Source organism: Panthera leo, chromosome A2 (genome assembly GCF_018350215.1).
Source record: "Panthera leo isolate Ple1 chromosome A2, P.leo_Ple1_pat1.1, whole genome shotgun sequence".
Lineage (NCBI taxonomy): Eukaryota > Metazoa > Chordata > Mammalia > Carnivora > Felidae > Panthera > Panthera leo.
The window spans coordinates 111,061,558-111,076,584 of record NC_056680.1 but is presented as its reverse complement, the minus strand read 5'-3'; the positions used below and the strand labels follow the sequence as shown (position 1 = coordinate 111,076,584).

Sequence of the window (15,027 nt, the reverse complement as noted above, 5' to 3'; positions counted from 1 at the left end):
TACAAGTAAACAGGGTGGGTGCAGTACTGATGGAAGAGGCCTTATCCTGTACAAAGAGAGAAATGACGGGGGCAGGGACAAAGAAAGAATAAAAATTGACCAGAGAAACTATACGGCTTAATCCAGAGAGAAAGAAAGGGAAATAGAGAAGGGGATGGGGAAAAAGAAAAAAGAAAAGAAAGTTATGCAGACAGAGACACTATAAGGCTTAATGCAGAGAGAATGGAGAATAAAGAAGGAGGTGTGGAACACGTATTAAGAGAATGGATTAAATATGTCTGCTTAAACAAACTAACAACCAGAGATAAGAATGAGAAAAGGAAGGAAGAATATATATAATAAGAATTGTCTGAGAATTAATCAGGCAATGCAGCAGTGCCTGTCTGGAGGTAGGGTGTCTGTTTCCTCACTGTCAATCCTTCTCCTGTAGCTATGCAGTTACCAGGTGCAGAGGGGCGTGGTTTGGTATAGGCGGATCCTGCCTCCACCATGGGCCCTGCTGGGCCCTACTGTCTGGTCCTTGAGGCCCCACCTTGGTGGTGGTGGGGAGAAAAATGGCGACCCTGTCTGTCGCGTACCGGGTGTCCCAGACCACTCTGTTCGAGCCATCCTCATTGTGCCACGGGTGCAAATGAGGCAGTTTGTCTCACTCCACTGACTCCTGTGCCTAGCTCCACATGCCCCATACTGGGGAAGAGCAGCTCCACGTCGTCCCCCCCCCCCCCCCCCCCCCCCGCGATATGTGGTCCCTGGCTGGCAGGCACAGGCATGCTTTGTCCTGTCCCACAGCACTCCAGGGAGGGAATCGCTTTCTCCTTCTGTGGACTGCACCCCTGACCTAGCCACCGAACCTGGGGCTGGCTCCCCTCCTCCCCAGGTACATGATCCAGGGGCAGCCGTCCCCAGACCAGAGAAAGCCCACAGTTAGATTGATCTTTATCTCTCCTGGACTGAAGTTTTTCTCTTGTCCAGATACAGGCCTATGCTTCCTTTTCTCTTTTTCTCTTCCTTTTGTCTCTCCACAAAAGGGGATCCCTCCTCTCTGTTCCTTTTCTCTCTCCCAGTTTGCAGCCACACACCTACGGCCCCTCAGGTTGTCCCAGTGGGTCCCTGGAAGCCGGCTGTCTCTTTTCCTCCCAGACTCTTGGGGTTCAGAGTCCTTCAACTTCAACACTTCTTTTCTTTTTTATGTTTTTTACCTTTGTTTATAGCTCCTTTGAGTGTAAGATAAGGACTACGATTAGGACTGATGTTCTCCACTCATTTCAAATCCAGTGATTATCTTTATGATCATTACTTTCTTTATTAGGTATATTACTTACCTCCCTTTTGTTTAGCTCTCTTCTTTTGAACTTGTCCTTTTTTTCATTTGGGACATATTCCTTCTCATTTTGTCTGTCTTTTTCTGAGTGTTAGGGAAGTCACGTGCTCTTGAAAGCAGTGCCTTTATGAACAAGAGGTCTTGTAATACCCTGCAGTGTAGTGTCTCCTATTTACCATAACCTGGCGCTTCAGGGGTGTCTCCTTTGTGTTTTGCATGTGCCCCAATTTTGTGGCTGAGCCATGTTTTCCTTCATTCCAGTTATTTGCAATGGGTCTCTTTGCTGTTGTGGACAAGGTTTGGTCCTTGTGTTTTTAGTGGACCAGTCTGGGGCTACCTTGGGTTTAAAGTGAACCAGAACAGGCATTTGCCAGAGCTATGGTAGCTCCAAACTCAAGGGTGCTTTCTGCATGTTGTCACTAGAGAAACTTGTTGGTGGGCTAGGCCTGCAGTTCAGCCAGGTGTCTGACCAGCCTACTGCTGGGGTTGTAGTTGGACTGAGGTGTGCTGTTACTTTCCCTCTCTCAGGGGCAAGAGTCACTTTGGAGTGGTGCTCGCCCCTATTTATTGGGGCTGCTTGCACACCACAAGGCTTGCCACACTGCTTGGGATAGGCTTATCCAAGGTCTACAGGAGAACATGGGGGCTGGGTGTGCTGCACATCGTGCCAGCAGGGTCTGCACTGGGCTGCTGTGGAATGGAGCTGAAGCAGCCTGGGAAAACTTCTGCCCAGGCAGAGGGTTGGAGGGAGTGTATTCACGGAAGTATGTGGCTGGGGTGCACTTTTCGCAGGTTAGGTGATCATTGCAGTGTGCTTGTTCTCACAGGTGTCTGTGTATTTAGGCTGGGGATGGGGAGTGGGGGAGGGAAATAGCACCCATCAGTTCTTTTGTTCTTGGAGAAATCTCTTAGATTTCCCTGCCTCTCCAGCACATGCTCTGAGACCATTAAATCTCTTTCCTGTATACCCGCGGCATTTTTCAAACTGTTGCTTCTGTGCTGTATCTAAGTGGAGCTGTTTGTTGTGCTGTACTTTAAGGGCAGAGACTCAGTTTTCTGTTACCCTCCTGCCTTTTAATCTATTGAGCCTGTTGATTTTCAGAGTTCAAGGTGTGAAGCCCTTCTGATTGTGGAGGTGGGGAGGGGACAAAACTGGAGAAGCTTCTGGCCCTCTGGTTTTCAAAGCCAAATGTTACAGGGATTTGTCTTCTCAGGGCAACCTCAACCTGGAGTGCCTGGGGCAGGGTCCTCTCCTTTCCCCTCTCTGTGCCCGTGGAGGCACTCCCTCTCAAGGTCAGTCCCACTTGATGGTACAGTCTTTCTTTTTTTTTTTTTTTTTTTTTTTTTAATTTATTTTTGGGACAGAGAGAGACAGAGCATGAACGGGGGAGGGGCAGAGAGAGAGGGAGACACAGAATCGGAAACAGGCTCCAGGCTCCGAGCCGTCAGCCCAGAGCCTGACGCGGGGCTCGAACTCACGGACCGCGAGATCATGACCTGGCTGAAGTCGGACGCTTAACCAACTGCACCATCCAGGCACCCCCAGTCTTTCAATAAGCATAAAACTTCTTTATGAACAAATCCAAATTTACTTTCTCAAGACAAAAGTAGATAAAACCTATGTTTAGTAATCACTGTTTTGGTATTTTATTTGGAAAACAATTTGATGTCAATAAAGGGTTTCTCGGGTTTGATGGGTTTACACAAATCTATTTGGGTTTAGGGCTCTATGGTTACATTCCCTAGTTACCAATTTTGAACCCTACATAACCCAATACCTCTTTCTTATGGGAAATATTTTGCAGTACTACCTTTACTATCATGAAAACACATCTTTATTGTGAATTGAAACTTAAAGGTAATACAAGCTACTTACACATTTGGAAAAAAAACAAAAATCTGTAAGTGCTGTAATACAATACAATACAATATACTTCCATGTGAGAATACTCAAGCATGACTACCTGGGAAGACTGAAATAGTTGGATGACATATGCACTGATACCTAGAATCATGAATGTGTCTAGAAAGGTAGATTGATGCAGGGGTTTTGAATTGACAACTCAGAGAACACATACAGTGTCTCCAATGGCAAAATGCTTTTCTGAAGTAAGGAGTACTTCTCAGTTAAGTTCCATACTTAATAATCTACCCTTGAATTTTAATTTTATTTATTTTGAGTGAGAGAGTGAGCGAGCAGGAAGGGGCAGAGAGAGAATCCCAGGTAGGGTCTACAGCAGTGTAGAGCCCGACTCGTGGCTTGAACTTAAGAACTGTAAGATCATGACCTGAGTGAAAACCAAGAGTTGGACGCTTAACCAACAGATTGACCCAGGTGTCCTTCCTGGAAATTTTTATGTATATTGAAACCATGCAAACATGATTTTATGCTGATATGTATGTATTTATGTATGTGTATATGTATACATATATATATTTAGAATTAGATTTTGTATCCAGCTATTTATAAATAGGTTTATTCCCTCATTGACAAGTCTGGTGGACTTCTGGGTTTCTGTGATGGTGTAGTTCCTGCTTGGGCAAACACATTGAGAAATTAACAGTTCAAAAAGGGCTTTCTGGAGTAAATCTCTAAATTTAGGATCTTCTTGATTTGATAGTTATTAAAGTTCCTTTCCAGTGGCTCCTGGCTGTTTTATTAAGCAACAGCTATTGGGGTAAATTCTTTCTCTTATACTATGTGAATACTTTTAGGAATTTAGTAGAGTTCTACAAAGTGTTCTGTCTTCTCAAGGGTTTTTGAGTAGTGTGTGGAATGCAAACATACACAGAGCTAGAGTCAGTAAACCGAGATCAAGCACACTTAGGATGCGATGCTGTGCCATGGAGTCGTCTAGGAGTGGGAGAGGAGTGATTTAAGCATTTCCTGGGGAGTCAGTGAAGTTTTCGTGAGTAAGTATTGGGTGTGCTAGTGAAGTCACCAGGTTTGCCTCTTTAGTAGTTAAAATTCCGTAAGTACTTGGAAATGACCTTTTGAAATAGTTGTCCCCTAATCCTTTCATACTATGTAGACTAAATTGGCAAAATCAGTTTTGTTTTTGAGAGAGAGAGAATGAGCGTGTGCATGCATGCATATACACAAGTGCACAAGCAGAGTAGGGACAGAGGGACTGGGAAAGAGAATCTTAAGCAGGCTTCATGCCCAGTGTGAGCCTGATGTGGAGCTTGATTTCTTCACTTTGAGATCATGACCTGAGCCAAAGTCAGGAGTCAGAGCCTTACTGCTTGAGCCACTCAGTTCCTAATAAATGAAATATGTAGTTGTATTTAATAACATTTCTATTTACTATTAACAGTTACAATTTGAGGATTTTTCTCCCGTAAGTCATTGGCTTTAATATTCAGGGTCTTCACCTTTAATACTGATCTTGCTATGGGCCGTCTAGTACAGAAATCTAGTAATGGTGGGTAATACCAAAATTGCCTTCATTCAGTTATACTCAGAAATTAGAGACATTTTTCTTTCATTTTTTTTTTCTTTCTCTCATTGGAGAATGACTATAATTCCAGTGCATAGCTATTAGAGAAGAAAGGTCAACCTGCTCATGCATAATTGGACATTTTGTTTCTGGGTACTTATGTTGAATAATCCTTTTAAATTTAGTATATTGGAAGCTTTTGGTCAAGTTGAATTACTCAAGTCATTATGGACTAATGATAATGCTATTGTATTTTGGCATGTGTGCTTATATTTAAGAGATGTATAATTTTTGGACTCGGCCAATTTAATCAGGACATTGGACTATTTTGAAAGAGGATAAAACATATCATTTTTTCTTTTTTTTTTTTTTAACAGCCTTTTAGGTGTCCCCATTGCATATGATAACATCAAAGTGGTAGGTGAACTGGGAGATATTTATGATGATCAAGGACACATTCATCTAAACATTGAAGCAGATTTTGTTATTTTCTGCCCTGAGCCAGGGCAAAAGCTTATGGTATGTATATATATTTAAAGTTTTCTTTGTATAGTTGTATAATGATATAATTTGGAAGATTTTTAAGACTATACACCTCGAGAAGTAAATGGCTTGCTATTGTGGGTAGCTAAAAGTTATTTTCTAAAATGTTTATTTTTGAAAGAGAAAGCAGGGGAGGGGCAGAGAGAGGGGGGCAAAGGATCTAAAGCAGGCTCTGCGCTGACAGCAGAGAGCCCAACATGGAGCTCTGATGAACCGTGATATCATGCCGTGAGCCCAAGTCAGATACTTAACTGACTAAGCCACCTAGACACCCCTAAAAATTATTTTCAAAGAAAAAAAGTCAATTCAACCTTGGTAAATTTTTAAACTCCATTCTTCTAGAACTCACCTGTATATGCAGAGTATGTGTGTCATACAATTTATTCTCTTCTTTGTATAGCACCAGAACGATCTTAAGTGATAAAAAAAAATAACTAGTTTCTTATTTCTCAGTTATATACCAATAGTTTCTTTATAAAGGATTTAAACAGGGGCTAGGGGCTCCTGGATGGCTCTGTCAGTTGAGCTTTCTAATGCAGCTCAGGTCATGATCTCACAGTTTGTGAGTTCGAGTCCCATGTCAGACTGTGCTGACAGGTCAGAGCCTGGGGCCTGCTTCAGATTCTGCTTCTCTCTGTCTCTCTCTCTCTATCTCAAATAAACATTAAAAAAATATTTAAAAGATTCAAACCGTGTAGTAGTGTTTCAAATAGGAGTTCAAATAGGAGTTGAAAATTCAAATAGTTGTGGGACCAGGCTAATGAAATGTAATGTAATGAAAGTGAATGAACAATGAGGTTAGGGCACCCATCAGGTGCCATGGTAATGAAGGCCCTGTTGGGAAGGTTTTTTAAGACAATCTAGATATACAGATAGATGTGAAATTGACTGTCTTCTACCAGCAGTTTTGAGTGTATTTGTTGGTGGGTGTGTGTGTGTATTCATACATATGTTTGTATGTTTTTTTCTTTAAGCACTTCCTATAAAATTTTTTATTAATGGTTCTTATAAGATTAACTTTTATTGTTAATGAATATACTGATCAAATTTCACTGACAAATTCTACAAGGCATTTCTAATTTAAAAAAATTTTTACAGTGTCGGTTAAACTGGTAGAAATAGTATCCTGGGCCTGCCAAAGTTGGGTTATACAGCTAGCTTCCATACTATTAAAGTTGGCAGATTTGTACTTAAAAAAATTTCGACACTTAACTCATCTGCTTTGTGTAAGTTACCATAGATATAAACATGGAAATAACATACTGTACAGAAAGTATGAAACTAAGAATAAAATTACTCCTTTTACTCTATTCCCCACAATGAGATCCAGTCTTCAAATACATCTGGGCAGTTTTTTCCAATTTTTAATTTTAAACATGGTATAATTTACATACAATAAAATAAGAGATCTAAATTATATACAACAAAATGCATAGATCATAGTGTTCAGTTCAATGAATTCTGACAAGTGCATATATACCATTTTATTTGAGAATGACCGTCATGCCCTTTCCTGGTCAGTCCTCTCTTCTAGATCCAACCACTGTTCTGCTTCTGTTTATCATACATTAGTTTTGCTTAAGCTTCTCATTTTATATTAGTGGAAATTTTCATTATACATTCTTTGATGAAAATCTGACCTCTTTTGTTCAACATGTTTTTACACTTCATCCATGCTGTTTGATGGTGTATTCGTATTTTATTCCTTTTTGTTCATAGAATTCGGTTATATGAGTGTATTACAATTTGATTGTTCATCTTCATTGATGGACATTTTGGTTTCCAGTCTGGAGCTATTATGAATGAAGCTGTGTGAATGTGTATTTTCATTTCTCCTAGGTAGGAACTGGAAGCTGTATTGTAAGTCAGAGGGTAGGTGTTTGAGGAATTAGCCTGTTTTTCATAAAATTAAACATTCAACACTATTAGTTGCTCTGTGTCCTTGCCAGCATCTGGTTTTGTTAGTCTTTTAATTAAACTGATGGATAATACTAGGTTCTCCTTAATTTGCGTTTTCCTTCGTGAGATTTTTCTTGTGTTTCAATAAGAAAGGCCTATTTAAGTGCTTTGCCCATTTTTAGCTGGACTTTTGTGTTACGGAGGTTTAATAGTTCTGTTTATAAACTTCATACTTTTTAGCTTTAAAGCTTCTAAAAATGTTTTTGTGATTCACAGTAGCCATGCTCAAGATCTACTGATGAAGGATAAGTTGTCTTCAAATACAGTGCTTATTATATCCTACTAAAGTTAATTGTTAAATAATTTTTTTTATGTTTATTTCTGAGAGAGACAGAATGTGAATGGGGGAAGGGTAGGGAGAGATGGAGACACAGAATCCAAAGCAGGCTCCAGACTCCCAGTTATCAGCACAGAGCCTGATGCGGGGCTGGAACCCACAAACCTTGAAATCATGACCTGAGCCGAAGTCAGGCACTTAAGTGACCATGCCTTCCAACAATGCTTTTTAAGCTTTGAAATTCAGACTGTTTATGGAAATATAATGTGGATCCTAGTTATAAAAAACATATGCTTCCTGCCTTGAGGTCTTTTCACATTTAGGTAATACCAAACAGTATTTTCTGCTTGGTTTCAATATGGTTATAATCTACTCCCCAGGGAGTCCTGTAGCAGGAGCTGAGGTAGGTTGTTTTGGTTTTTTTTTTTTTTAGAGGTGGGAAGAGTTAGTTGTTTATCCAGTTAGGCAATTGATATGCATGCAGTTTACCAAAGTTCCAGCCTTCTAAAAACTCTACAGTGTTTAAAATGGTTTAGTATAACATGTAAATTTTAATTGAAAATCTTTTTCCATATGAAATTATTCCATTATTTCAATGTTTTCTCTTTAAGATCAGTTTGAAGCTTATAAAGTTTTATTTACCTTTTAACTCTTTAGATAGCTTGATGCTTTTTTTCTTTCTTCCCAGGGTACAGTTAATAAAGTGTCTTCTAGCCACATTGGCTGTTTAGTACATGGGTGTTTCAATGCCTCCATCCCTAAACCTGAGCAGATGCCAGCTGAGCAGTGGCAGATCCTAGAGATAAATGTGGGTGATGAACTAGAATTTGAAGTATTTCGTTTGGACTCAGATGCTGCTGGAGTATTCTGCATTCGGGGAAAATTAAATACCTCTAGGTCAGTTCCTAATCACATTATTTTAATTTTTGTAGTCATTTCTGTTTAATTCTGAATTTAGAGAACATAAGCCCCTCTTTCGGAAAGTAATTTTTGTAGAATATGCCATAAAGTCAATGTAAATTGGAATCTTAAGTGCTTTGACAGCATATTGAATATTCCAAAGGTCTGCACTTCTAGCTAATGGGTCTGTAGTTTACTAACTCAATCTTCCTATTTTCTAGTTTGGTTAATTTTTTAAAAAGTTGATCCTTGAGCTTGAAACTGTTGAAAGCTTAATCATATTTGATTAATGTCACTATGCCAGGTAATTTCTGTATTTTTCTGTTAGCTCATTGAAATTACTTAGTTGGATGTAGCTAGTGCTACTGGATGGGACTCTGCATCCAGTAGAGAGGGCTACTTCACTGATCCTTGGTTTTTTGTTTTTTGTTTTTTTACTGTTAACTCACAACTTTGAAACAAGGATTCATAGATGGGAAACTCCATTAATTTTGGTAGACAGTACACGTGTATTTTTTATCGCTCGTCAGTTGTTTGGCTACTAAGCCTGAGTATTGTGATGTTTCATGCACAGTGAGCAAATTTTTTTGAATCAAAACAAAATTTATAAGGTACATTTTGATAAAAATATTTTATGTAATTTTTATGTATGAAAACAGTCTGGAAGGACTTTGGAAAAATTTTAACTTTTCCAAGACATTTTAATGAGCTGAGGGATAACAGAATAGAATATTTGATATTTATGCCATACTTCTGTATCTTGTACTACGGTCATTATTTAGAAGAAAGATTAACATTTGGTATATTCTTTATCTCATTTTATTATTTTTGTTTATTGCTCTGTAATTTTTTTTTTAACTGTTATTTCAGTTTACAAACCAAGTGCTCTACAGTTTCTGAAGAAGTAACAGAAACTGGCAGTGAAGAAATTGTAGAAAAACCTCTGAAGAAGAAAAAGAAAAAGAAGACAGACCCAGAGCCATATGAAGTGGAGAGTGATAACAGAGAACTAGCAGATTTTGCAGATGCCACTGTGAAAGAAGAGACAAACCTGCAGATTAATAATACGAATGGCTTCCAGAACGAAGAGCCGAAGAAGAAGAAGAAGAAAAGGCACCAGGAGGACCGGGATCCTGTTTTCCAAGGTAGTGACTCCAGTGGTTACCAGAGTGACCATAAAAAGAGAAAAAAGAAAAGAAAACACAGTGAGGAAGCTGAATTTACCCCACTTTTGGAACACTCATCTAAAAAGAAAAGGGAAAAGTAATTCCTTTAGTGCATTTTACTCAGTTTTTTGAAGATTGATTTACATACAGTAGACGAATAAATGTGGGAATCATATGAAATGCTTGTGTATTCCAGTAGTCTGCAAAACAGGAAACATTTCATTAGTAGGAATTTTTGGTGCTAAAGTGGTAATTACTTTAGGAAATACCAATATTATCAAACTGCCATTTTATTGTATACAGAATAAGAGGATAAGACCTCTCTCAAGTCTTGCATTTTTCCAGTTTTTACATGCTACATAAAATTATTTCTGTCATCTGAAGACTGGTAAAGGACTTTGTAATAGAGTGTTATTTTTATCATTACCGAATGGTTTTGAGCTTGTGTATTTTTTAGTAGGTTTGACCTTCAGTCATAATATTATATGAGATTTTTAGATTTTCTTTTCTCTGGCTACTATGAGATTTCTCTGGTTCAATTTAGAATGGTTTGCCAAAGGAGCTCTGAAGTCTCCAGAGCTCATTAGAACCATGCCACTATTGACAGTGGTAGGAAACATTGTTCAGTGTTCTTCCCTTCCGGATGTATGTTGGTTTTTGTTTCTGGTGTTTTTTTTTTTTTTGTATAAGAGGTTGATGTAGAGGGCTCTTCTCTTATACTTGTTTATGTGTGCCTCAGCTGTAAATGCCATTCTTACTAGTAGGAAATTTCTCAACTACTTTATAATAATTGGGTTAAGGTATTAAAAATGATTCTTAAGAGAAAATTGCACTGCGAAATGTGGACTGTGTCTTAACTACAGGAAAACACTGATGAAATGACAAGCTGGTTCAGGCTGATAATCAATGCATGGCCACATTCATTGATTGAACAGTACCTGACCACTTTGCTGTGTGTAAAACATTCTACTAAGGAACAGATGTATAATGACTGTAGTTCCTTCCCTTATGTAGTGTCATAGGAGAAACAGATGCACGCATGCACAATATATATAAGTAAAATACAGAAAGGCAGTAATTCTGGGAAGTACTAAAAACAAGAGTGTCTACTGAATGTTAATTGTATTAATATCTGTAAATGGATGAATGGTTGAAATGAATTTCAAGTGGCAACCATTTTGTTGCCGTTTATCTATTATCAGATGTAGTACTGGTCTCACACTATTAAATTTTACTAACATATAAATTCTGCAGAAAGTGTATCTTGATCCAAATCTATAGTACTAGAATACAGAGTTTGGAGAGTAGCATACGTTCACACGCTTGTTCTTAATTAAATTAAGAAGACCAGACAATGGACCAGGCCAATTTCTTTTTCTACAGTTTAGTGTGGGTATTGAGCCCTTAAAATATGGCTAATGCAAATTGACCTGCTATCAGTATAAAATACAAGATTTTGAAGATGTACAAAGAATGTAAATTATCTCAGTTTTGTATTGGTGAAATTCTATTTTTGGTATAGTGTGTTAAATAATGTTATATCTAGCTTTTTTTCATTTTCTGGCTAGAAGATTAAAAATTGTAGGTGAAGCTATTTTGTTTAGGATTTTTGCATTTAGGGTCATCAGAGATACTGGTCTATAGTGTTTTTTTTTTGTTTTTGGTATTGTCTTTATATGATTTTGGTGTCAGGGTAATTCTCAACAAAATATTGTCAAAAAAAAAAAATCTAATACATTAAAACAAATCATTCACCACAATCAAAGGATTTATTCCAGGGATGTAAGTGTGTTCCAATATATGCAAGTCAGTCACCTTATACATCACATTAAGAGAAAGGATAAAAACCATATGATCTTCTCAGTGGAGGCAGAAAAATCACTTCATAATAAAAACTCTTTTAACATTGTAGGTTTATAGGTTTAGAGGCTACATACCTCAACATAATAAAGACCATCTATGAAAAACCCACAGCTAACATCATACTCATTGGTGAAAGATTGAGGTTTTTTTTCCCCTCTAAGATAGGAACAAGGATATCCCCTTTCACCACTTCTATTCAACATAGTACTGAAGTCCTCACTGTCTTATACCATACAAAAATCAAGATGGTTTAGTAAAGACCTAAATTTGGGACCTAAAACCATAAAATTTCTGGAAGAAAACACAGGCACTAATTTTTGATATTGTTCATAGCAACAGTTTTCTAGGGATGCCTCCTCAGGCAAGGGAAATAAGCAAAATAAAACCAGTCAGACTACAGGAAAATGAAAGGCTTTTGTAAAGCAAAGGAAACCATCAATAAAACAAGGCAAGCTACTGCATGGGAGAAGGTATTTGCAAGTGCTATATCTAATTAGGAGTTAATATCCAAAATATATAAATAAAAAATGGGCAGAGGACCTGAATAGACATTTTTCCAAAGGAGACATATAGATGGCCAACAGACACATGAAAAGATGCTCAACATCAGTAATCATCAGGGAAATGCAAATCAAAACCATGAGACATCACTTTACACTGGTTAGAATAAAAAAGACAAGAAACAAAAAAAGACACCAACAAGTGTTGGTGAGGATGTGGAGAAAAGGGAACCCTGGTGCACTATTTTGGGAATGAAAACTGGTGCAGCCATTGTGGAAATTGTATGAAGGTTTCTCAAAATTAAAAATAGACACGGGGCGGGGTGCCTGGGTGGCTCAGTCGGTTGGGCGTCCAACTTCAGCTCAGGTCATGATCTTGTGGTTTGTCAATTCGAGCCCTGCGTTGGGCTCTGTGCTGACAGCTCAGAGCCTGGAGCCTGCTTCAGATTCTGTGTCTCCCTCTCTCTCTGCCCCTCCCCTGCTTATGCTGTGTCTCTTAATAATAAATAAACGTGGAAGAAAAAAATAGACACAGACTTCTAGGAAGACGGTGGAAGATCATAAGCTCAACTTTCCCAACACTCACACCAAGATAACCACATCAGTGCAGCTAATTCAGAAAATGACCGGAAATCTAGCAGAATAGACTTCCTACTGTTAATCGTAGAGAAGAGACCACATCTAAAAGGGTAGAAGAGGTGGAAACATGGTTGGGAATCAAGCCTTGGGTGAGACTTAACCAGTAATGGGAGAGACCCCTACAAGCATGGAGAATCAAGAGTATCAGACCTCACATGAGGCACCAGGGACCTGCACAAGGAAGACGAGTCCCCTTAACATGTGTCTTTGAAAGCCAGTGGCACTTTGTGAGTTTTACAATCGTCAGGGCATAACATGGAGTACTTTAAAAATCAGCATACTTAACTCCAGGAGAGCCTGAGGGCCATAGGAAACTGAGTCCCTGCCCATAAAGGCCCCTAACATGGCTGAGATACAGCACAGAAACAGCAGTGTAAAAAGTGCGTAGGATATACGTGAAGATTTATTTGCTAATCTCAAGGTGTGCTGGAGAGGCAGGGACCTTTAGAAGACTCCTCCAAGAACAAAATATTTGACAGGTACCATTTCTCCCCACCCCCAGGTCAGATAGCAAACACTTGTTAGAACCCACACACACTCTATCTTACTAAGATCTCATGCTCCATCTGCATGTTCTGCATATTTTCCCCATCCAACTCACCCCATTTGGCAGGTGTCTCCAAAGTAGTTCCTGTGCCAATACACCCTGCAAGCAGCCCCAGTAGGAACTGGCACCACTCCAAAGTGACTCCTGCCCTGGGGATAGGGGAAAATAACCACACACACCAGTGTGCCCACATACCCAGCAGCTCTTACAGCTGGCAGCACAGAGAATGCCCTGCTCATCAGTGGAATTGCAGCCTCAGCAGAAGGACTGGGAGCAGGCATTGGGCCTCACTGCAAGCCTCGACCTGCCAACAGAAGCCTCCAAGGGAATAAGCAAGTGAGAATGCTTTGCCTATGCATGGACTACAGCCCTGGTAGATGAGCTGAGGGTAGGCATCTGGTCTGACCACTGATACGACCCAACTCTAGGACCATGGTGACCCCCACACCATCCCCTTAACAGTATAGGGTCCAAACCCTGCCCATTGTACCCCCAACAGGCAAAGTAGCCTCTTGCAACTGACTAGACTGAAGGCGAACATGTGTCACCAACAACAGTACAGCACAAACAGCCCACATAGGAAATAGCTCTGAAGCACCTGGTCCTGGTGAATGGGAGGTATTGCCCTATAGGGCATACCTGGAACTCTTCTTCCTAAGGCCACTACTTTCAAGAGCAGGAGATGTAGCTCACTTCCCTAATTCTTAAAACCAGACAAAAGGAGACTATGAGCCAAATGAAAGAACAGCGCACAATCACAGCCAAAGGGCTAAATTAATTGGAGACCGTAATTCCCAATAGAGAATTTGACCTAATAGTCAAAAAGCCACTCAGTGGACTTGATGTGAGAGTGGAGGATCTCATTGAGAGCTTTGACAAAGATATAGAAAACACAAAAAGGAACCAGAGATGATGAACTAAATAACTGAAATTAAAAATAGACCAGGGGTGCCAGGGTGGCTCAGTCACTTAAACATCCAACTCTTGATACCGGTTCAGGTCATGATCTCACAGTTCATGAGTGTGAGCCCTGCCTTGGGCTCTGTGCTGACAGCATTGGGATTCTCTTTCTCCCTCTCTCTTTGCCCCTCCTCCACTTGCTTTTTCTGACTCTCAGAAGTGAATAGATAGATGGATAGATGGGTGGATGGATAGATGGATGTGTAGACACACACACACACATACACACTAGAAAGAATAAATCAATAGTAGACTACAGGAATCAGAATGATCAGTGATACGGAAGAGAGAGTAATGGAAAGCAACCAAGCTAAACAAAAAGAAAAAAAAATGAGATGAAGGGATCTTGGCAACATCATCAAGCGTAATACATTTGCATTATAAAGATCTCAGAAAAAGAGAGAGATATAGGCAGTAAAATTTGAAGAAATAATAGCTGAAAACTTCCCTAATCTGGAGACGAAAGCAGACATCTGGATCCAGGAGTCACAGAGAACCCCAATCAGAGGTACACACCAAGACAGTAATTAAAATGGCAAAAAGTACTGATAAAAGAATTTTAAAGCAGTATGAGAAAGTTACATACAAAGGGAAGCCCATAAAGTTAGCAATAAGTTTTCAGCAGAAACTCTAGACGCTAGGGAGTGCCATGAAATATTCCAAGTACTGAAAAGAAAAAAATCTGCAACCAAAAACACACTACTCAGCAAGGTTATATATTGGAATAGACAGATCGTTTCCCAGAGCAACAAAAATTAAAGGAATTTATCAATAAACCAGCCTTACAAGAAATGTTAAAGGGGATTCTTTGGAAAGAAAAAGCCATAATCAAAATTATGAAAGCAAAAATTTCACAGATAAATGCAAACAAGAGTATATTAATCTCTTATAAAACTAGAATGGAGGTCAAAG

At 39.3% G+C, this 15,027-nt stretch overlaps 1 protein-coding gene across 1 annotated transcript in view; it reads left to right on the top strand.

The window, feature by feature from the left end:
* The window catches only part of POLR1F (RNA polymerase I subunit F), a 30,848-nt gene extending 21,062 nt beyond the window's left edge, over positions 1 to 9,786 (top strand). The window contains exons 2-4 of the mRNA XM_042919751.1: positions 5,139 to 5,280; positions 8,229 to 8,437; positions 9,311 to 9,786. Of these exons, the coding sequence (XP_042775685.1) occupies positions 5,139 to 5,280; positions 8,229 to 8,437; positions 9,311 to 9,707 (748 nt within the window). The 3' untranslated portion in view covers positions 9,708 to 9,786. The remainder of the gene's footprint in view (positions 1 to 5,138; positions 5,281 to 8,228; positions 8,438 to 9,310) is intronic.
* The last annotated feature ends 5,241 nt before the right edge of the window (positions 9,787 to 15,027 follow it).